At 34.0% G+C, this 23,047-nt stretch overlaps 3 protein-coding genes across 3 annotated transcripts; 2 read left to right on the top strand and 1 right to left on the bottom strand.

Annotated features, from left to right (window-relative positions):
- Window positions 1–1,030: 1,030 nt before the first annotated feature.
- On the top strand, window positions 1,031–2,095 carry LOC129920205 (uncharacterized). The gene is made up of 2 exons (XM_056001452.1): window positions 1,031–1,490; window positions 1,600–2,095. The coding sequence occupies exons 1-2, from the start codon at window positions 1,172–1,174 to the stop codon at window positions 1,908–1,910; spliced, it is 630 nt and encodes a 209-aa protein (XP_055857427.1). The 5' UTR covers window positions 1,031–1,171; the 3' UTR covers window positions 1,911–2,095.
- Window positions 2,096–11,310: 9,215 nt separating this feature from the next.
- LOC129917714 (mucin-2-like) lies at window positions 11,311–12,611 on the bottom strand. The gene is made up of 4 exons (XM_055997783.1): window positions 12,327–12,611; window positions 12,200–12,254; window positions 11,734–12,141; window positions 11,311–11,675 (listed from the first exon to the last, which is right to left on the bottom strand). Exons 1-4 carry the CDS (start codon window positions 12,603–12,605, stop codon window positions 11,341–11,343), a joined length of 1,077 nt encoding a protein of 358 aa, XP_055853758.1. The 5' UTR covers window positions 12,606–12,611; the 3' UTR covers window positions 11,311–11,340.
- Window positions 12,612–13,660: 1,049 nt separating this feature from the next.
- Window positions 13,661–22,514, top strand: LOC129919353 (uncharacterized). The gene is made up of 2 exons (XM_056000210.1): window positions 13,661–17,722; window positions 20,505–22,514. The coding sequence occupies exons 1-2, from the start codon at window positions 13,693–13,695 to the stop codon at window positions 22,466–22,468; spliced, it is 5,994 nt and encodes a 1,997-aa protein (XP_055856185.1). The 5' UTR covers window positions 13,661–13,692; the 3' UTR covers window positions 22,469–22,514.
- Window positions 22,515–23,047: the final 533 nt, after the last annotated feature.

The raw sequence follows: 23,047 nt of genomic DNA, 5'->3' as shown, positions 1-23,047 counted from the left end.
TGTGCTTCTGTTGAATGTAAGATAATTTAATATTGGTAAATTAATTTAAATTCAACAATTTTTTTTTTATATCAGAAACCAATGAACAAATTCTGGAAATTATCACAAAAGAATGTGATGATAGTTTTTTTGGAAGATACATATATCGATCCATTCAATTGTCAAAGTTACTATAGTTGTATAACTGTGGCACAGGCTTTGGGTTTGATCCAAAACTTGAAAAGTGTACCCCGGAATGATGTTCAAAAAAGTAAAAAGTAAACATTTTTTGATAATTAAATCCTCTTAAATATGTAGATAATAACTCAAGGCGCTGTCCATTACCTAAGTTTAAACGTTTTTATTTAAAAACTAGAAGTGAAACTACCTCTCTCCTGAAAGTATTATTTTTTGTTTTTGGAATCCCGAAAACCGAAATCCCAAATTTTAAAAAATCCCAAAAATTAACAAATCTAGGAAATCGAAGTCCAAAATCCCAAAAAACTAAAATCCCAAAAAATTCTAGAAAATGAAAAATTTCCCCAATTATAATTTTCGGGATTTCGATTTCGAAAAAATAATTTAAAATGTAATGTGAAATGCCAAATATTTTAAAATTGGTATTTAAAAAATAAATTTTTTTGAAAATGGGTTGATGAATTTTATTCAAACTTCGTTTTTATATGTTGAATAGCTAATATTTTCTTAAAAATATGATACCAACATTTTTTTATTTTGAAAAATGAAAATTTTTATAAATAAAAAATTATTAAAAAAAAAAACGACTCTAACGTTTTTTTTTTTTTTTGTTTAATTAATGTTTAACTAAATTTCTAAACAACTTTTTAATACTGGCAAGTCTTTTGACACCTCAAGGTTATTGATATTTACCTATATACAAAATTCTACATTTCGTAAACAAAAACCTTTTGTTATCTTTAATAATACTATTTACTAAACACTAAAAAAAAAAAAGTGCAAAAAAAACTTTCACAAAATTCATATCAATTGAATATCATTAAAATTAGTGTCAATCAATTAAAAAGAAAATAGAACATTATATTTCCTGTTTCCGTTATCTATTGTACGAAATTAAAAAAAACAAAATTGTTTTGTTTGTTCAACTCTATATAAACAAAGAATCTGCATTTTTGGTTTCTTTTCAATTCTAAACGGTATACGGACGTAATTTATGATGGCGGCAACAAAACTTTTATTTGGGCTTATTTTTTGTTTTTCTTATATTAATTGTGAAAGATTTCCCGAGTGCATTGGCAGATCAAATCGAAGTTATGTGACCAGTAATAACCGAAAAAAAGATTGTCGGTCATTTATATTTTGTGATGGAGAAAATTCTTTTGAAGGTTTATGTCCCGAAGGATTAGCATTCAATCCTGAACAGCTAGCTTGTGGTCCTAAGGAAAGTTTTCAATGCAAAAATGATGATAATGGAATATCTATCCAATCAGAATCTTTTAAAGTTGATAACTCAAAAAACCTCATTGTCACAGGTAAAATATTTAAGTCTTCATATCTAAATAAATGATATTTTGGTGAAATATTGTAAATTTTCTTTCGCTCATCAATTCATCATACCAAACTATTTTTTTCCAACTACAGCTAAACATCATCTAAATCCAACATTAAGACCTTCAACACCAAAAAGTTCTCCAACGAAAACAAATTCAAGAAAAAATTCCAACCGACCTATCCCAACAAGACGAAAAACTTCTTTGCCACCAAAGATGCCAAGCAAAAAGCCATCTACAACAGCTCCAAATACAATAACAACTAGAATTCATGAGTTGTGTTTAAGTAAGTCGGTTGGAAGACTTTCCTATCCAAATGATTGTCGTTACTATTTTCGTTGCATGAGAGGAGTTTTGAACAAACGAGAATGTCCTGAATATAGTCTTTTTTATTTGATATAAAAAATGACTTGCAAAGAAAAAAGTTTTGCTGCCACATGAATAATTACTTCCGTTTAATGTATTTAAGTTCATAATAATTACTAAGTGATATACCATTTAATTTAATTTTAGTATTTAAAATTAAAGTTATGTTCAAATATATTTAAGAAAAATTTAAAGTTAACCAACTAAAATTTTGAAATGTATTAAAAATATGGGATAAGTTGGTTTTTAATAATAAGTTACATTCTCTAAGAAAAAATTTAGTAGTTATAAAAACTTAGAAAAAAAAAAACAATACAAACAAAAAAAAAAAAATAAAATATATTTTTTTTTCTCATCTGCTCATCAGCAATATATGGAAAAATACTTTTAAACATCTGTCAAATATCTTTCTTCTAACTATCCCACAGTTAATATACTTTTACTGAACGAAGAAATCAGTTTAAATTCATCGTTCCATTCGTTTGCCACAGTTTCTATTAAAAAGCTTCGTTCTTGTTGATTCTCATGAAACTGAATGACCAATACGAAAAAAATTATTTTCAGTTTAAGTAAAAAAAAGTTGCTTATAAAATAAAACTTAAAAATTACAATATGAGAACAAAATTATAGATAAAAAGTTTGCGCAAGCTAGTTTTGAGATATAAACTATTCATCGAAAGTGATAAATTGAAATTGGAGATGAATTGCTGATAAAAATATATAAAAAAAACATGATAACTTCTGCCGCAAATGAAAGAAAAATAAAACATTTTTTAAGAACAACAGTTAGCGGGCCTTAATTTACTACTTTCGGGTAATAAGGCCAAAGATTTTGAAATTTTAAAACTATCAAAATATACACCCTATCAACAAATAAAAGATAAAAAAAAAAAAATAAAAATTTAATGGAACTTCATAATTTAGTTTTAGAAAAATTTAGGCAAATATGGCCCACCATGAGTTAAATATTGTCTACCTTGTTCTGGTGTTTTTAATCTTTCAATATACAAAAAAATAGAAGTCAGAAGATCAATTGGAAAAACATGTCAAATATGGCCCTTCTAAGCACTAAAATATGTGATTGGCCATTTTAACTATCACACTGTGGTTTTCTTTGACTCGTTTAAGTATTAACACATTTTACAATGAAATTTAAAAAAAAAAAAATTGCCGCGTTTATATTACACACCTCATCACTTAAAACAGTATAAGTTTGGACATAGGTATTTGCAAGAAAAAATTTTGTATAAAGGTTTTTTTTTTTTAAATATAGTGGTGGGCCATATTACACATGCGGGTACTATTTGCCACACTTACTCACCTTAAATCAGCCATATTGTCATCATCACAATCGTGACAGTATGAACTTAATTTGACCGTTATGAAAAACTTTTACTTTTTGGAGTAAATGCATTTTTGTATTCTCAAGAGGCCTCCGGACAAAATTTCGTGAAAAACGAGAAATTCGGAAATTTTCTGCACAGTTTGTGAGGTCCACAGAACACTTATTGCAAAAAACTAATTTGCTAATGAAAGATTGACATTTAATCTAAAACATGGTCTAGCCACATTTTTACTTTTTAAATTTTGTTCATACCTTATATTAATATTTCAGTAACAGTTTTTGCAAAATAGCCGAAAACAACTTTTTTCTTGCATAGTTTATGAGAAACTGAAGTGGAAAATAGATATGATATATATGTCAATTTAAAGGTAATGAATAAAATTAGAGCATGGTCTGAGCGGATTTTTCATTTTTGGCCCTATTTTTGAATAATCATTTCATGAAAAACATCAAAATTGCTCATTTTCTCATGCCTTATTAAATGTGTAGTTGTATGAAAAAAGCAATATAATTTTCCCCAAATGACAAAATAGGTACCTTCTTTTAACTGATCCAACAAAAAAAAATTAATCAAAAAGCTACTTATTATTGCAAAATAACACAGTTAATAAAACTCTATTTTTTTTATTAAAAAGTCGTTACTTTCTGTTAACGACTAATTTTAGTTCATCGATTTACCACCAGGGTTGTTTTTTCGAAGATACCCCTTTTTTTTGTTGGAAGTTGGAACATAAACAAGTTGGAAGTAAGAAGATACAAAAAAAAAAGTATGACGATAGAAAAATGTAGAAAGCGACAAGTGATAGGTTATTTTTGTTTTCAATAACATTGCGGATCTGCGGATGTTAGACAGAGACATGGATATAGGTACATAGATCTTTATATGGATATGGTCGAATACGAATCTTCGAATCTGAGTTCGAACTTTTTTCCGGAGGCCTCTTAAATGGGTAGGCCTTATTAAACACCAACAATAACATAGTAACAGTGATGACAGCCGTTAAACTATACCAATTTGAAGCATGGTGGAGCAAAAATTGTGAGAAAGTGTCAATCTTATGATCTTGATCTAAAAGACTAGTCCATTGTGTTCTTCTTCAAGAAGCTCTGAGATTCTTCTTGTTAAAAAACATCAGTTAAAAAACTTTGTTATTTTTGTATATACCTATTAATCCAAAAAAGTTAAAACTTATAAGACGAGTCCATTTCACTATTGTTATATAATTGCTATTCAGATTTTTATTTACTTAATATTTGTTAATACCTATATAAATCCTATCAAAATAAAATTTAGTTTATAATTGCAACATTTATTGTAATGAATTTATATTTATTCAGGAAATCATTATAGATTTATCTCTCATTTTATAAAATTTCGATTTTACAAATAAATAAGATAGAAATCAATATTTATTTTAAACATCAACAGAAGTTTTGATTGATTGTATTAATATGAATGAATCAAGATATATTATTGGTATTTTACATAGATAAATTTATTTTCTAAATTCTAAAACATTATAGAACAGTATATATAATTATTCCCCATTAATTTAGTTAAATTGATCAAATAAATTAGAAGAAAATTAGACTACAAATAAGTGATGGTAATTAATTCGAAACTAAACCAACATAATTATAATACAATCAATTATATAAATTAATGCAATAACTAATTGCTTCATATTGGTTGATTTGATTACATTTTTAAATTATGAGTCATTAAAAGACCAGGGTTATATAATTATTATTTAAGTGCCTAAAAAGCCTTTTAATTTGTTGATTTTAGTCATATCAATTTATTTTGGGCATTCGAATTCATGAGAATCAACAAGAACGAATATTTTTTTTATGAAAATTCTAGTTTACGAAACTAAGTGAACGAGGAATTCTTAAATGAATTCAAAACGAATATGCCTTCAGTTATACCAGACTTTTCTAAGCATTTAGAAATTTTTATTATGGTTACCAACTATCACAAAATTAAAATGATTGCCATATTAGATAAAAATAGTTTTTTTTTTTCTTCAGAATATTTGAAATAACAATTCTACTCTGAGCAAATTGCAGATCTGTTATTTTTTTTTCTGTCAAAATTATAATTGAAAGTCTCTAAAATAAACAACAATTATAAGTTATTACCAAAAATTCCCCAAAAACAAACGAAAAAAAGAATCCTTAAACATTTATATAAATCCATCACCCAACACTCTAATTCAATTAAAAACCCTGAAGCGTTAAAACCCATGACCTCTTTGCGCAATTGGACCTTGTACATAATCCATCAACCTCCTAATGGCTCTATCTACAGCACAGTGCCATGTTGCACAAAATAAAACCAAATAGAGTTATAAATTACCACACTCAATTGGTGTTATGTATTTATTTGTCGAAAATGCAATCCTTTTTTTTTTTTCCTTTAGTCCAATCTCCGATATGGTCTCTCTCTCCCTTGTGTATAATATTCAAACTGAACCTTGAAATGACCATATTCCTCTCTAAATTTTGTGCCAATGCAAAAATAATAAAAAAAATAAACCATTCACTTGTTGTTGGTTCAAAATTTACAACTTAATCCGTTTTGATAAATGGCAAATGGAATTAATTGCATAAACTCTTGTTTTGCTGCTATACTATTTCACACCCGCCCGCCACTTCTCTCGACTACAACAGACTTCCGAGGATATTGGTGGTGGTGGATTCAAGAGAGAATCATATTTATATCCAATTCAAATAGCAAGTTTATATATTTTTATTTTGATAGCTATGATGAAAGCTACACAGGATATCCTCTCCTGAATTTTACCATTTCGATGTATCTGCAAAAATGTTTGGTCTGTATGAATGTTTCTGTCATCAGAAATGAAGTAGGGTATTATTGTATAGTAGTTATTAAAGTTGGGTGTCCTGTTAATTCCACTTCAATTTTTTTTGTTGTTGTTGGTATATTTATAAATGGAATTTGTGGATTCAGTGTCCCATGTTACAAGTACTTCTTAAGAGGAATTAATTTTGCCAAAAATTGACAAAAGTGGATATGAGGAGGTCACAGCTAGAAAATCACATTCACATAAATTTAGATTGGTGTTGGTTTTAGTTGTCGAAGGTAAAAATAGGATTGATATTATTTTTTGTTAGTATGAAATGTAATTCCTGAGTGAACGAGGCATTTTTTTTTGATTTTCTAAAAATTTTAATATTTTTCTTGCATCCTTCTGAAAGTAGTGTTAAGTGTGAAGTGGTTAGTGGTAAGTGTTAAGTGGTTAGTGTTAAGTGGTAAGTGTTAAGTGTTAAGTGCTAAGTGTTAAGTGTTATGTGTTAAGTGTTAAGTGTTAAGTGTTAAGTGTTAAGTGTTAAGTGTTAAGTGTTAAGTGTTAAGTGTTAAGTGTAAAGTGTTAAGTGTTAAGTGTTAAGTGTTAAGTGTTAAGTGTTAAGTGTTAAGTGTTAAGTGTTAAGTGTTAAGTGTTAAGTGTTAAGTGTTAAGTGTTAAGTGTTAAGTGCTAAGTGTTAAGTGTTAAGTGTTATGTGTTAAGTGTTAAGTGTTGAGTGTTGAGTGTTAAGTGTTAATGTGATTAATTGACAATTATTACTCATATATTGAGTTTAAGTTTAATGATTAGATTGTTAGTATTTAAGCTTATTTCTAATGTAAGCATTTAACATATTAAATAAATAAAGTTTTAAGTGTTAAGTGTTAAGTGAAGTTATAGATATTTAAGTGCCAAAAAAAAACATTTAAATTAATTCTGATATTTTAGCTTAAGTCATATAAATTTATTTTGGTCACTCGAATTCATGAGAATCACAAAGAACGAATATTTTTGTATGGAAATTCTAGTTTGCGAAAGTTATTGAACGAGGAGTTCGTAAACTAATTCAAAATGATTGCCTTCAGTTACAAAAAGCTGAACTCAACACCTTGAAATTTGTATTATGGTTGCCAACTACCTCTAAATAAAAAGGCTTGCCATATTAGATAAAAATAATTTCATAAAGTAACTAAGTTTTTTTTCTTTTTTGTAAATATTTTTTAATAATAGATAAAAATCTTTCTTAAAGAGGAATATGCAAAGAAAACATGATTCTGCCTCAGCTTTTCACTAAATCTTGAGTTCTTTTTTTTAATTAAAAAATAAACTTAAACTCATGTTATTCATAAAAGGGCTTACTTATTTTACAGAATCGATTGAAAGTTTGCTTTAACATGACTCATTAGTTTTTTCTTTAGGTTACGGACACATGATTCATCGAAAATTGCTGATAATGTATCTCCCTCATAATGATGATACACTTTTTCCTTATTTGAAGGTCTATCTTCCAAACTACATCAATAAATTGCTTCCGTGTGAAATATCTTTTAAAAGAAAACGCAAAAACCTAACAGCTGAGAACTTTCATATAGCTTCTTTTGATTATTATCCTCCGGATGCACACGTCTTCAGGTGTTTTCTCTCATTTATGATGTTCTTTCTGTTTCTGTCGTTATCACAAAGTGATTAATGATATAATTTTCTCAATTTTCAAGTCCATCAAGGAATCAGAAAAGTCATCTCTTATTTTCACACACACAAATTTATTTTATGTATTCCATTTGTCTGTCAAATGAAGGCACAGTTTTTGTTGTCTTCAGGCTACATTGTAGGTTTTAAACCTTTTTTTGTAAGTCTTCAAAATGATAAATAGTAAGCGATAACTTTTAGACCATGATGTTCTTGAGATTGAGACTGGGATTCGTTTTGTTTAAATGATACTTTTTGTATATGTTTTGAATGTATAAAAAAGCTTGTAGGAATTCTTGGGAATGTAAATCACACGGATTTAAGTTGTAAATTATAAAGAGTGATGGAAAAAATTTTTTAACACTTGAGTATTTATTTGTTTTTTGATTTTTTTCTTAGGCTTAAATATTAAAAAAAAAAAAAATTTCTAGAGCGAAACTGACGATGAAAATATTTTTGAAACCTTCTAACGAAGCATTTAAGTAATTATTCTTTTACTAGTAGCAAAGGCTGGACAGTACATTGTCATTACCAGTTAAAATAGAAAAATTTAAACAAATTTTCAATTACTTTCTGTTCATATAATCCACACCCAGTTATGCAAAAAAAAAAAAAACGTAATTTTTACTTTCATCGTCAAGCGCAATCTGCTTTTGGGTGTATCAATAACACAGATGAAAAATCTCCAAAGACATGCTTTTAAAGTTTATCTTGAGTTCTTATAGAAAAAATTTCATGATTAATTATTGTCTTTATCTTCCTGAAAAAAAAAACTATTTAAAACCGAATAAAAGACTCCATGTCTGGAAAATTTTATCTGTAAACCTTTCAAGTTTATTTTATTTTGATTTGGTTTAATTTCCTGTGTCACCTCTTTAATTATGACACTTAAAAATAAAATCTAAGGACGTTTCATATACCATGGAAAAAAATAATAAAATATGTCTACCAAAATATTTCGGGTTGAAGGGTGTTTTTTTTTTTAGTTTTTTTAGCGGGAAAGAACACTTTTGAAATGGTACCATTGCACCACATGGGAAATTTATGAATTTTTTTGAACTGCATACAAATGTTATACATACTATAAAGATCAACAAATAAAAAACAAACTTATTATATTTACCATGGAATATGTAATTTTAATGACAAACTCAAAGAGCCTGCTTTTATTTTTCATTGAATTTTCATACAAATTATAGTTTTGAATTAGTGAAGTGCATAAGTAAAAGTATTTTGGTGGACATATTTTATTATTTTTTTCCATGGTATATGAAACGTCCTTACAAAATTTTATCAGCCTACCACTTTTTTCAAAGAGCAATTGTTAATATTCTGATTCTTGCTCCTTAAGTAAATGACTATTCATAAAGAGTCCAATAACTTTTTACATGATGGTCGAATCGAAATGGTAACGGAGTTACGAATAAAAGAGTTACGCGCGACAGAGTTACGTCATGTGATTTTTGGGTTGGCAACAATTTGCGAGGAACGATATATTATGAAAACATAAATAAGAGAATATCGATAGGTAGGTGCAATATTAGTTGGACAAATAAGAAGTTAATTTCAATTATGTCCCCCAAACTTACATAAGCATACTTATGTTTTTTTTTCTATTTCAACGTTTTTGCGATCTTCTCACAAAAACAAAACCATATATGTATATATCTATACCTATCCAATCAAAGTTTTACTAGATTAAATAACACCCATTTTCGCTTTACTCATTTAGTTCTGACATGAGAAAAATGTTAATCTCTTGTTTGTATTTCCATAATTCCATATCGTTCCTCGCAATTGTTGCCAACCCAAAAATCACATGTCATAGCTTAACATAACTTTAGAATTCGTAACTCTAGTTTTTCGTAACTTCGGTTTCGCGTAACTTTGACGCTCGTAACTCTGTCGCCCGTAACTCTGGTATTCGTAACTTCGTCGGTTTCCCGGTCGAATCACCTGGGTATTAATTTAATTCGATCGGGCGTTCAAAAATACCTCGAAATCATGTATCATATTAATACAAATGTTTTATTACTTATACTACTATGATATGCAATAAAACAAGTGCAACACAGAAAAACTCTTGTATCTACTCTTCCAGATGGAATACAAGATGGCCCAATATCTCAAAATAACTCTTATATTGAGTACTGCCAATGATGTAAATTTCATGCTTTTATCACTAAGTGCACGATTGAGCTGATTTTTAATGCTAAGCCGCCTCACTAGCACTTAGGTTTTGTTAAACTTTTCTTATCAACAAATTATCACAAAACTTACTACTTAACTATTAATAATTCTACACTTTAAAAAAATCTAAATCAAGGTCCACTTATCTAAAGGCTTGAGGAAAAAAAAATGGGAAAGACCTTTAAATTTTTATTTGTCAATAAGTGAGCCATGATAGAAATCACATCAATCTAATTACTTCTTCCCATTTAACTTAAAAAAATCTTATGATGTTATCATTCAAGTATCTCTTCGAGATAAGGTTGAGTAATGATAAGTGGTTGATTGATAAATCACACAGCGAGTATTGGAATTTTATCAGCAATTAGCTTTTCAAATTTTGGTGTAGTATTTATTTTGATAAATTTTACTACTTAAACTACTTAATGAATTTCAAGCGTAACCTTTGATGATGCAGAGATTTTTAGGAATGATTATTATTTTTGAAGGGGGGCATTGAGTTTGATTTTTATTTAGAACTCTTAAGGAGGCAAAAGATAGAACCGAAAAACTTAGAAACTGATAGGAAACGAAATCCCCAAAATTTGATGTTGCCGCATTTGACCGTAGATAGCTACCAGAAACACAAAAAAATAAACTTCCTGCAAACATGCAGTGTCACTGGATTGGGGTCGAAATCCCAAAAACCGAAATTACGAAAACCCACAATCCCGAAAACCCAAAATCCAGAAAACCCTAAATCCCGAAAACCCAAAATCCCGAAAACCCAAAACCCAGAATCCCGAAAATCCAAAATCCCGAAAACCCAAAATCTCGAAAACCCTAAATCCCGAAAACCCAAAATCTCGAAAACCCTTAATCCTGAAAACCCAGAATCCCGAAATACCCAAAATAAAATGAAAAATTTGCGTAAATTTTTGTTATTTAAATGGGTTTTTTTTTATGTTTCAGTTAAAATTTCAGTGATACCTACACATTTTTGAAAAGTTTTTTACTTTTTGTGTTTTATTTTCGGTTTGGGTTTTCTGGATTCTGGTTTTTAGGGAATCTGGGTTTTCAGGATTTAAGGTTTTCGGGATTCTGGGTTTTTAGGATTTCAGGTTTTCGGGATTTTGGGTTTTCGGAATTTTGGGTTTTCGGAATGTATGGTTTTCTGGATTTTGGGCTTTCTGGATTTTGGATTTTGGGATTCTGTCCGTCTCCCAGTGTCACTCTATAGTTTTTGAAGAAAAAAACCCGTATATATGAAGCAAATGAATGCCATCTTGAGTCTTAATGGATCTAAAACACTTCCTATAGAAGAAGAAAACTTTCACCTATTCTAAAATTTCTTCTTAAAATTCATTTAGGTATTTAATTAAATCAATGTTCTTGTATAACGGAACTATTTTCGAGAATTTTTATTTTCAAAAAAAAAAGAATATTTTCTTATTTATTTTTTCGAACATCCTTTCGAAGTACACATTTTACTCTTGGCATCCCAACCAAAACTCCTGGGGCATTCCTGTTTACTTAAATGTCCACTTATACAACGATAGTAAAATTTACACTCGCCTGGATAGGCAAAACTTCCATTGAACTTTTTTCGACATTCTTCTCGAATTTCTTGAATGCTATCGTCGATATCATTTGTTTCTTCTGAGCTTGCTAATAGTTCTGTTTCAGTTGATGTTGTCGTCATCGTAGTTGTTGTTTTTGTTGTTGGTGAAGGTCGAGAAGATAATTTTTTAGTTTTTGATGTCACCTCAGTTGGCAACCATGTTGAATCTAAAAACTCAAAAAATAAAGACACTTCGAACCCATGTAAAAATTCTAAAAAACTAACCTTCTTCATATGATTCATCTGATAAAGTTGTTGGTGAAATAGGTTTTTTTGGACGATCAGGAACATAATGACCTCCTCCACCTTGTGGTGGTGTTGGCAAACGAATTGGTGAATCATCTGACGATGTTGATGATGTTTTTGGTCTAACTGTTGTTGAAGGTGATGGTTTTTTACTTGATGGTCGATTTGGTGATAGTGTTGGTGAATATTTTTTCGTTGTTGATTGTATCAATGATGTAAGTTTTGTTGGTGAATTAGTTTTAGGCTTTTTTGTAGTCGATCCTAATGGTTTTCTTGTTGGAACTGGTCGTTTAGAACTTTTTCCCAATGTTGTTGATTTCGTTGGTGAATTTTTTTTCGTTGTTTTTAAGGGTTTTCCAGGTGGTGTTGGATGTTGTTTTGTTGTAGCTTTAAAAAAAATAATTGTTGAATTTAAAATAAATTCACCAACGTTTTTAAATCTTACCTGTAATTGGTTTTTTGGAAGAAATTGATGATTTTCTTGTTGGTGAAATACTGCTCTATTAACAAAATTAACAAAAAAAATAAATGTCAAATCATGTATTTTATTACAAAAAAACTATTTAACCAACCATTTTAACAACGTCATCAATATCATAATCATCTTCATCATCATCACACTCAACATTTTCCTTTAAATCACAAGTTTCTTCCACAGGATTAAATGCCAATTTCAAAGGACATGAGTCTTCAAAGGATTTTTCACCATTACAAAATATAAACGACCGACAACCATTTTTTCGACTACTTGCTACATAACTTCGACTTGGTATGCCATCACACTCTGGAAATATATCACAATTGACATAAGCACAAAAGCACAATATAATAATTCCAATCAAGACTCTCATTGTAAAATGCCAATTTAGATCTGCGACGCAACTTTGAAAGGCTCTATATATAAAGTTTGATAAACAATCCAAAAGATAGCTGCGCAAATAGACTAAAAAATTTAGTGGTTTTTTGTGTTTTATTTTTGTTTTGTCGGGGTAACATTTATGTTGTTGATATGAGTTACAACTATTTTTGTGGTGATAAGAAAACATCAATCAATTTCAAAATTACAAGAGATGAAAGTATTGGTGAAAGTTTTTTGTTAGGTTTCTAGTGAAAAAAAATGTTAATTCATTTCATTCAAAACAGGGTGTTTTTTTTTGGGTACAAGAAAATTTTGTATTTCACTTTCAGAACTGACCTTTCTAGATAGTGCCAAAAAGAAGGTATCAAAAAAATCTTTAAATAACTTACAAATTAATTTTCGAGTACTTGCTTCATTTCAGTCAATACAGGGTGTTTTTTTGTGTAAACGAAAATTTTATATTTCACTTGTAGAACTGACCTTCCTAGAAAGTGATAAAGAGAAGGTATCACAAAAAACTTTAAACAACTTACAAATTAATTTACGAGTACTTGCTTCATTTCAGTCAATACAGGGTATTTTTTTGTGTACAAGAAAATTTTATATTTCACCTACAGAACTGACCCTTCTTGAAATTGCCAAAGAGAAGGTATCACAAAAAACTTTAAACAACTTACAAATTAATTTATTGATTACGTGCTTCATACAGGGTGTTTTTTTGTGTATAAGAACATTTTATATTTCACCTTCCAAGACACGTGATCTGAGGCCAGAACTGACCCTCTTCTAAAGGTATCACAAAAAGCTTTTAATAACTTACAAATCAATTATCAAGTACCTACTGCCGATCAAAGTGGGTACTTCAATTGTGAAACGCATCAAATTGCAATTAAAATGCAATCATTATTTGTTAAATATAGTCTATTGGTCCGGAAATGTACTTCAAAAATGTCTTTGAAAAACTTCTTATCACATCAATTAAAACACTTGACCTCAAGTAGCCAACAAAAATTGAGCATATAAAAAGCTAAACTTTAGCGAAAAATAATTCAGTCTTATTGTTTGAGACCTCAATCAAGATGTCAAAAACAATAAATCATCGTAATTTTGTTAGTAGTATTATATCAGTGAAGCTGTCATTTGGAAGTATTTTGGTGTTGTCCCTTGTTGCAACACAAATCACCAATACCTATGGAATAGATGATTCTGTTTGTGCGGGCAAGGATAATGGATGGAAAATCCAGGATCCACTAGATTGTCATGGATATTTTGTTTGCCTTCAGGGTAAAGCATATCAGACTTATTGTGATCATTATGAAAAGTTCGATGAAACGACAAGAACGTGTATTGTTGGAAAGTGTCCTCCTTGTCAGAAATGTACTGATTGCCCTTCAACACCAGCACCTCCGACTGGTTCGTGTTATGGCTGGGTTAATGGACAAATGTGGAGGGACCCGTATGATTGTGGAACGTATTATATTTGCTCGTGGGGTGTCATTACAACACAACAATGTAGCTCTGGTTTGCAATTCAACACGCTAACAAATAAATGTGACACTAGTGCAAATGTCGGTTGTGGTACAGCAACTCCACCAACACCAACACCATCGCCAGCAACACCGGGTCCAGCAACACCGGGTCCAGCAACACCATCTCCAGCAACACCATCTCCAGCAACACCATCTCCAGCAACACCTTCGCCAACACCAAGCTCGTGTATAGGTCGGCCACATGGCGATATGTGGAGAGATGCTGATAGCTGCGAGAAGTATTACGTTTGTTCCTGGGGTTATATCACCCATCACGATTGCCCCTCTAATTTACAATTCAACGAAGCCATAAAAGCTTGTGATTATAAGGAAAACGTTGATTGCAGTAATAAAGATCTACCAACTCCAGCTCCAGCTTGCTATGGCCGTCCAAATGGAGACGTATGGCAAGACACTACTAACTGCGCTCAGTACTATCTTTGTTCTGCGGGCTCTATCACGCTGGAAAAATGTGGAACAGGATTGCTATTTAACCCATCAAAGAAATCTTGCGATTATAGCTCTAATGTCAACTGTGGTGGCACAACACCTTCGACACCAGCTCCTGGTGACTGTTACGGCCTTCCAAATGGCGATAGATGGCAGTATCCTAATGACTGCTCACAGTACTATATTTGTTCTGCGGGTGTTATTTCCCTGCAAAAGTGTGTAGCAGGACTGCTATTTAATCCAGCAAAGAAAACCTGTGATTACAGTTCTAATGTCAACTGTGGAACTACAACACCATCACCAACACCTGCTCCCAGTTCGTGTTATGGCCGTCCAAGTGGCGATATATGGGAAGACACTACTAACTGTGCTCAATATTATGTTTGTTCTGGGGGTATTGTTTCCCTGCAAAAGTGTGTAAATGGGCTGTTATATAATCCAACCAAAAAAACTTGTGATTACAGTTCTAATGTTAACTGTGGTGGCACAACACCAGCACCTATTACTTGTTACGGCCGTCCAAATGGAGATATATGGCAGGACATTTATAACTGTGCTCAGTACTATATTTGTTCTGGTGGAGTTATTTCCCTGCAAAAGTGTGCAACAGGATTGCTATTTAATCCAGTCAGAAACACTTGCGATTATAGTTCTAATGTTAACTGTGGTGGCACAACACCTGCACCTTCGACACCAGCACCTGCGACACCAGCTCCTACAACACCAGCTCCCAATTCCTGTTACGGCCGTCCAAATGGAGATGTATGGCAGGACATTAATAACTGTGCTCAGTATTATGTTTGTATCGGTGGTGTTATTACCCTGCAAAAGTGTGGAACGGGATTGCTATTCAATCCAGCTAAAAACACTTGCGATTATAGCTCTAACGTCAACTGTGGTGGCACAACACCTGCACCTTCGACACCAGCACCTGCGACACCAGCTCCTACAACACCAGCTCCCAATTCCTGTTACGGCCGTCCAAATGGAGATGTATGGCAGGACATTAATAACTGTGCTCAGTATTATGTTTGTATCGGTGGTGTTATTACCCTGCAAAAGTGTGGAACGGGATTGCTATTCAATCCAGCTAAAAACACTTGCGATTATAGCTCTAACGTCAACTGTGGTGGCACAACACCTGCACCATCGACACCAGCTCCTAGTTCTTGTTATGGCCGTCCAAATGGAGATGTATGGCAGGACACTACTAACTGCGCTCAGTACTATCTTTGTTCTGGTGGAATTATTTCCCTGCAAAAGTGTGTTTCAGGTTTGCTGTTTAATCCAGCCAAAAACACATGTGATTACAGCTCTAACGTCAACTGTGGTGGCACAACACCCGCACCTTCAACACCAGCTCCCAATTCCTGCTACGGCCGTCCAAATGGAGATGTTTGGCAGGATATTACTAACTGCGCTCAATACTATATTTGCTCTGGGGGCATTATTTCCCTGCAAAAGTGTGGAACAGGACTGCTATTTAATCCAGCCAAAAACACTTGTGATTACAGCTCTAATGTAAACTGTGGTGGCACAACACCTGCACCCTCGACACCAGCTCCTAGTTCTTGTTATGGGCGCCCTAATGGAGATGTTTGGCAGGACACTACTAACTGCGCTCAGTACTATATTTGTTCTGGGGGTATTATTTCCCTGCAAAAGTGTGGAACAGGTTTGTTGTTCAATCCAGCCAAAAACACATGCGATTACAGCTCTAATGTAAACTGTGGTGGCACAACACCTTCGACACCATCACCTGCAACTCCAGCTCCCAGTTCCTGTTTCGGCCGTCCTAATGGTGATATATGGAAGGACTCTTACAACTGCGCCCTGTACTATGTTTGTTCCGGAGGTGTTATCAGACAGTACGCATGCGGAACAGGCTTACTATTCAACCCACTTAAAGGCTCTTGTGATCTGAGCTCTAACGTTAATTGTAATTCAAACAGTGAATGCGATGGCAAAACTGAACGTTACGCCTTCAAAGATCCTACCGATTGTTCCAAATACTACATTTGCACGGGAGGAATGAAACTTCCTGCTACATGCCGATCTGGATACTATTTCGACTCAAATCTAATGGGTTGCGTACCCAGTGACCGAGTTCAATGTGATACAAATCCTTCAACACCTGCTCCAACACCATCGACTCCAACACCTTGCACAACATGTAGTAACCTATGCGAAAGTGAAGTTGGCTATGTTCTATTCCGAGATCCAACTAATTGCGCTAAAGTTATTATTTGCAACAAAAAAGTCCCCATAACCTATTTGTGTCCAGCTGGAAAGTATTTCGATTTGAATATTGGAGCTTGCATGGCATCAAGTACAGTTGATTGTAATGCTATAGCAACTCCAGCTCCTCCGACAGCAAATCCTCCATCTCAAACGTGCTCAGGTGATACAACATATTCAATTTATCGAGATCCATATAATTGCGGCAGAGTGACAATTTGTGTTCGAGGAAAAACATCAACATATGACTGTCCAACTGGTAAATATTACGATTTGACAATAAATGCGTGTCGTACGGCAAGTTTAGTGGATTGTAGGAGTGGTAATGTGCCAACACCAGCTCCAACACCTGGAGTAACTTCGACACCAACTCCAGATAATCCATTTAATCCCTGTGATGCATTAACTGGTTATGCATTGTTTAGAGATCCAGCAAATTGCGCTAGAGTTTTCATTTGGGAAAAGGGTGTTTTGAGAGCTTATGAGTGTCCAGTGGGAAAACAATTCGACTTGAGAACTAGTTCTTGCATGAATACAGGTTTAGTGGATTGTTCTGGAAGTATGGCAATTACTCCTTCATGGTCGAATGTTACGCCAGCGCCAACACCTTCGCTAACAGTTGCGCCAACACCAGCGCCAACACCAGCGCCAACACCTGCTCCAACACCATCAAATGTAACAGTTAAGGATGGTCAAGTTGATCCAAATATTAAAGATTGTTATGGAAAAGCCAACGGATCACTATTCCGTAGTGTATCACACTGCAGAGTCTATTACACTTGTCGCAATGGTCAAGCAGTCAAATCTTCATGTCCAAGTGGTCAGTGGTTCGATGATGTTGCTTATGTTTGTAACTTTAGCGGATTGGTAAACTGTGGGGCAAGAACAGATTAAATAATGTATTTTTTTTTTTAATATCTGATTTTCGAATCAGGCTTATGTATATTTTATATTCAAATTTAATAGCAAAATAAACTTTCATGTGCATTCTTTAAAAAAAATGTGCTTTTTATTTAAATATTTGTTTACTATTGGTCGGTAAAAATTTAAGCATGCTACTAAACCTTGAGGGGTTCTGTGTCCCCATGTTAAACATAAGCGGACCTGTTATGTTGCGTCAGAAAGAGGTATGTCAGATTTTGCAGAATATTGTAGGTCTTTCCTGTTCTTCCAGAATATTTATTGAGAGTGTAGGTTACTAGGCCTTGGATTTTCAAATTGGTTTTTTTTTTTTTTGTTTTTTGAAAACCTTACGTCAAAACTAAGACACTTTAGCCGGACTTAACAAAAGTAGGAAAAACAGTCTCACGATCTCTAATGAAGAAGGGTAAGCTTTTCATGGTCCAGTCGAAAACTTTTCATGGTCCATGGCACACAGTTTCTAAGAAGCAAGTTAAGTTGGCCCAATCTTTTGGAAAAGCAGGAAAAAAAGGCCCACAATCTTTAGAGGAAATAGTCTCCAGGCCTACAGTCTCCAGAAAAATTATAGAATACTTTGACTCTTATCTCCAAATGACCAGGGCTTTTTTACCCATCGGTCTCTCAAATGAACAGATCTACAGTCTTCATAACACCAGAGATAAGACAGTTGCAAGGTCTCGCGGAGGAGCAGAAATAACTGGTACACAGCCTTCAGATCGTAAGGGGCAAAAAAACAGTTCAAGGTCTCTCGGTTAAGCAGAGAAAAACAGAACCTATTATATCTTCAGAAAGATTAAGAAAAATTAAGCACTTGGTTTCCAGAGGACCTCTACAAACAAATTTGGCCTCTCGAAATAACAGAAAAACAGACCCCCTGTCTTAGGAGGAGTGGAAAAAGCAGGCTAGGATCTTCCAAAAATCTCACCACAGCTGCCGTTTGGCTGAAAATTTCGGTGCACCACCGTGCACCATTTCATTTTGTATGAAAAAATTGCTGCACCATGATACCTACATAGTTTTGGATTCTTGAAACATAAAAAAAACTACCGATGAGAAGGAAATTCGAACCCGTATATTCAGAGCACTTTCAATTAGAAGTTCAACACTTTAACCAGTCGACCACCAAGTCATGTTATTACGAACTGGCAATTTGTTGCTTGAGTCAAAATAACTTTAAAGGCGACTTAAATATTAAACGAGAATAGAATTTTTGATCAAGGTGCAGGCGTGGTGTGGTGGCGGTGGTGGTGCACCGAATTTTTAATTCAAAATTAAATGGTGCGAACGTGGTGCAGTCGTGGTGCGGTGATGGTGCACCGATTTTTTTTATACAAAATGAAATGGTGTGGACGTAGTGGAGTCGTTGTGCGGCGGCGGTGCAGCGAATTTTGTTTTTTATTTTTTCATTTTCTTCTTTTTTTCAAAAAGAAATGGTGCAAACGTGGTGCAGCGGTGGTGCGGCGGTCAAAAAGTTGTGCGGAATTCCATTTTTACTCAGGGAAATAAATATCTCTCAGAAAAGCATGTAAAAACCAGGCAAACTCTTGATAAGAGCAATAAAAGGAGACTGAACTGTCGGTGGTCTTGTATATGAACGGAACGGTGTCGGTCGGTGGCGGTGGAGGGAAAATTGTGGCGTTCTCAAAAACTTTTTATCTCTCTTTTTCTCTCTTTATCACTCTTAGATAACCATAAATCCATTATAACTTTAAAACAGGAAAATGCCTTCATTTTCCTCAAAAACCGCACTCTCGACCCATAGAAACATTATAAAATTCTACAAAAAAAAAAATTAATTAAGTATCTAAGCTTTTACGCCCGCTCTCACTTTCACTTTCAGCGTTATCCTTTTTTGTTGTGGGTGGTATGTAAGACATCAATATCAACTTCTTTTTTTTTTTAATAAAGTTCCTCTTTTAGTTGGGGGTTCTTTTCTTTCCCCCCATTTTTCAAAAGGAATGGGATAAAAAGGCGTAAAAAAAAAACATTTTCAAACTTTGTTGCACATTTTCATGCCACATATAAGCGTGCTCAGTGTAAGTAATAATTAATTTCACGTCTTAAAAAACATAAGAATATTTATTTTGTTGCATGTGTGGTGTTGCTGTGTATATGCTTGTGTGGCGTGTCATGTTTTTACGATACTCGTTTTGTAATTTAAATTAAACAACCACACACGGAACCATAACCAACTTCCTGTTGTTGGTTGGGTCTGAGAGCAAGTGTCAGGAAAAAACAAACTTTTCTTTTAAGAACGGAAGGCAGACTTTACTTTGGCCTTAATTTAAGGCTCGATGTCGAGTGCCTGACGATTGATTGGAGTATATAAGAGTTTGATATAAACTTTTTTTGAAGAGTTGTGGTTTGTAAGTCTGGTTTAATTTTTAATAAGCAATTTGTCTTAGACCACAAAATATGTTTAAGAAACTGGGTAACCTACTGTATGAATGATTTAAAGGCTTTAAGAAAAATCACCGTTTTTTGTTCATTAGCACGTGCTACCTTTTCCACTATCAATTTTTTTTTCTTTATATTTTTATAAATTTAAAAAGATTGCTTAATTAAGTGGTACTTAATTAAGATTTATCAAATTGATATTTAATTGCAATCATACTGGACTTTATAAAGTGTTCCCGGAAATGAACTTGAAGTATTTTTAAAATAACTTATCATCAATTTATAGAACTGAAGTGGTGCACTTTTAACACTTTTTAGTCTCAAGTAGTAGGTAAATGGGTGCATATAAAGCTGAGTGATTGAGGGAAATAAATTTAGTCTTACTATTTGCAACTTCGACATGGTGTCGAAAAAAAATTGTCAGAAAATTCCTTGCGGAATTATATTGGTGTTGGCTGTTGTTTTAACACAAATCAACAATACCAATGCATTGGATGATTCTGTTTGTATTGGCAAACAAAACGGATGGAAAATTCAGGATCCACTAGATTGTCATGGATATTTCGTTTGCTTTGACAATAAAGCATATCAATCTTATTGTGATCATTACGAAAAGTTCGATGAAACAATTAGAGCGTGTATTGTTGGAAAGTGTCCTCCTTGTCAAAAATGCCAGGACTGTCCTTCAACACCAGCTACTCCAACTCCAGCACCTTCAACACCAGCAACTCCGACTCCAACACCTTCAACACCAGCTCCTCCAACACCAGCTCCACCGACACCGGCACCTCCAGCAACAGCTCCTTGTTCATGTTTAGGCCGGCCACATGGAGACATGTGGAGAAATCCCAATAATTGTGGACAGTTTTACGTTTGCTCCTGGGGTGTTTTGACATTGCACAATTGCCCTCCTAATTTACATTTTAATGAACAAATAAAAACCTGCGATTACAAAGAAAATGTAAACTGCAATTCAGATACTCCAACTCCATCACCAACTCCTGCGACACCGGCACCTCCAACACCAGCACCTCCGACGCCAGCCCCTCCAACACCAGCTCCGCCAACACCAGCTCCACCAACACCAGCACCTCCAACACCAGCTCCTCCAACGCCAGCTCCACCAACACCAGCACCTCCAACACCAGCACCTCCAACACCATCACCTTCAACACCAGCACCTCCTACACCGGCTCCAGGTTCTTGTGACGGGCGCCCACATGGAGCGATGTGGAGAAATCCAAACAATTGTGGACAATTTTACGTTTGTTCTTGGACTGTTGTGACACTACATGACTGCCCCGGTAATTTACAATTTAACGAAAAACTAAAAGTCTGTGATTACAAAGAAAACGTGAAGTGCAGTTCAGATACATCAACTCCGTCACCAACCCCTGCGACACCAGCTCCTCCAACACCAGCTCCGCCAACACCAGCACCTCCAACACCAGCTCCGCCAACACCAGCACCTCCAACACCAGCACCTCCAACACCAGCTCCACCAACACCAGCTCCACCAACACCAGCTCCGCCAACACCAGCACCTCCAACACCAGCTCCTCCAACACCAGCTCCGCCAACACCAGCACCTCCAACACCAGCTCCGCCAACACCAGCACCTCCAACACCAGCTCCACCAACACCAGCTCCACCAACACCAGCACCCCCAACACCAGCACCTCCAACACCATCACCTCCAACACCAGCACCTCATACACCGGCTCCAGGTTCTTGTGACGGGCGCCCACATGGAGCGATGTGGAGAAATCCAAACAATTGTGAACAATTTTACGTTTGTTCTTGGACTGTTGTGACACTACATGACTGCCCCGGTAATTTACAATTTAACGAAAAACTAAAAGTCTGTGATTACAAAGAAAACGTGAAGTGCAGTTCAGATACATCAACTCCGTCACCAACCCCTGCGACACCAGCACCTCCAACACCAGCACCTCCAACACCAGCTCCTACAACACCAGCTCCTACAACACCAGCTCCTACAACACCAGCTCCTACAACACCAGCTCCTACAACACCAGCTCCTACAACACCTGCTCCTACAACACCTGCTCCTACAACACCTGCTCCAACACCAGCTACAACAACAGTTAAGGACGGCCAAGTTGATTTAAGTGTTAAGGATTGTTATGGAAAACCTAACGGAACACGCTTCCGTAGTCTCATCCATTGCCGAGTCTACTACCAATGCCGCAATAGCCAAGCTGTTAAATCTAGTTGCCCAGCAGGTCAATGGTTCGATGATCAGGCATATGTTTGTAACTTTAAACAAATGGTTAACTGTCCAGCAGATGTTGATTGATTTAAATGTCAGTTAATTTCTTGAAATAAATACAAAAAAAAAAAAAAAATCATGTGCATTCTAAAATTTTGTTGTTTTTTTCTGCAGTTTTGGTGACATGTCACTTAAAGATTCATGTTGCTTACCATAACATGCTGTTTAGAAAATCGATCAAATTGAAAATGAAGGGTTGATATGTTGCTAGAAGGGATTAAGCTAAATGGCATTAAAGAATTGTTGAAAAAAATAGTATATGAGCAACATGTTGCAGTTGCTAGATATCATGCAGCTACTTATTATGTTACTTAAAATCAAAAAACACGTCATGTAATCAAGTAACATCTAGTTACTATAAGTAGCTATGGAACAGTAAACATAAACATACTGCTGGGAGCTTTTGATAAGATGATATTTTGTTAGCATCATGTATCTAGGAAACATTTGAGTAGGTACAATGTTGCAATAGAATATCTACCTACACAAAATTTAATAAGTCAACACATTGTTGTGAATTATGAAGGAAATTGATATTGAACTAGTAACTAAGCAACATGAGGCATGTACTTGGGCAACATGTAGTTACGTTTGTAGAAGTAGGGT

This window comes from Episyrphus balteatus, chromosome 4 (genome assembly GCF_945859705.1).
Source record: "Episyrphus balteatus chromosome 4, idEpiBalt1.1, whole genome shotgun sequence".
NCBI classification, from domain to species: domain Eukaryota; kingdom Metazoa; phylum Arthropoda; class Insecta; order Diptera; family Syrphidae; genus Episyrphus; species Episyrphus balteatus.
The sequence above is the reverse complement of the archived record's forward strand: the minus strand, read 5'-3'. Positions and strand labels throughout refer to the sequence as shown.

Bases quoted from the DNA above. Each gene is read 5' to 3' on its own strand.
- LOC129919353 (XM_056000210.1), top strand. From the start codon at position 13,693: ATGTCAAAAACAATAAATCATCGTAATTTTGTTAGTAGTATTATATCA. The intron at 17,723-20,504 runs AAATAATGTATT...TATAAAGCTGAG, and splicing joins CTGTGGGGCAAGAACAGATT to TGATTGAGGGAAATAAATTT.
- LOC129917714 (XM_055997783.1), bottom strand. From the start codon at position 12,605: ATGAGAGTCTTGATTGGAATTATTATATTGTGCTTTTGTGCTTATGTC. The intron at 12,255-12,326 runs GTTGGTTAAATA...TTTTGTTAATAG, and splicing joins TTGATGACGTTGTTAAAATG to AGCAGTATTTCACCAACAAG. The intron at 12,142-12,199 runs GTAAGATTTAAA...TTTTTTTTAAAG, and splicing joins TTCCAAAAAACCAATTACAG to CTACAACAAAACAACATCCA.
- LOC129920205 (XM_056001452.1), top strand. From the start codon at position 1,172: ATGATGGCGGCAACAAAACTTTTATTTGGGCTTATTTTTTGTTTTTCT. The intron at 1,491-1,599 runs GTAAAATATTTA...TTCCAACTACAG, and splicing joins AAAAAACCTCATTGTCACAG to CTAAACATCATCTAAATCCA.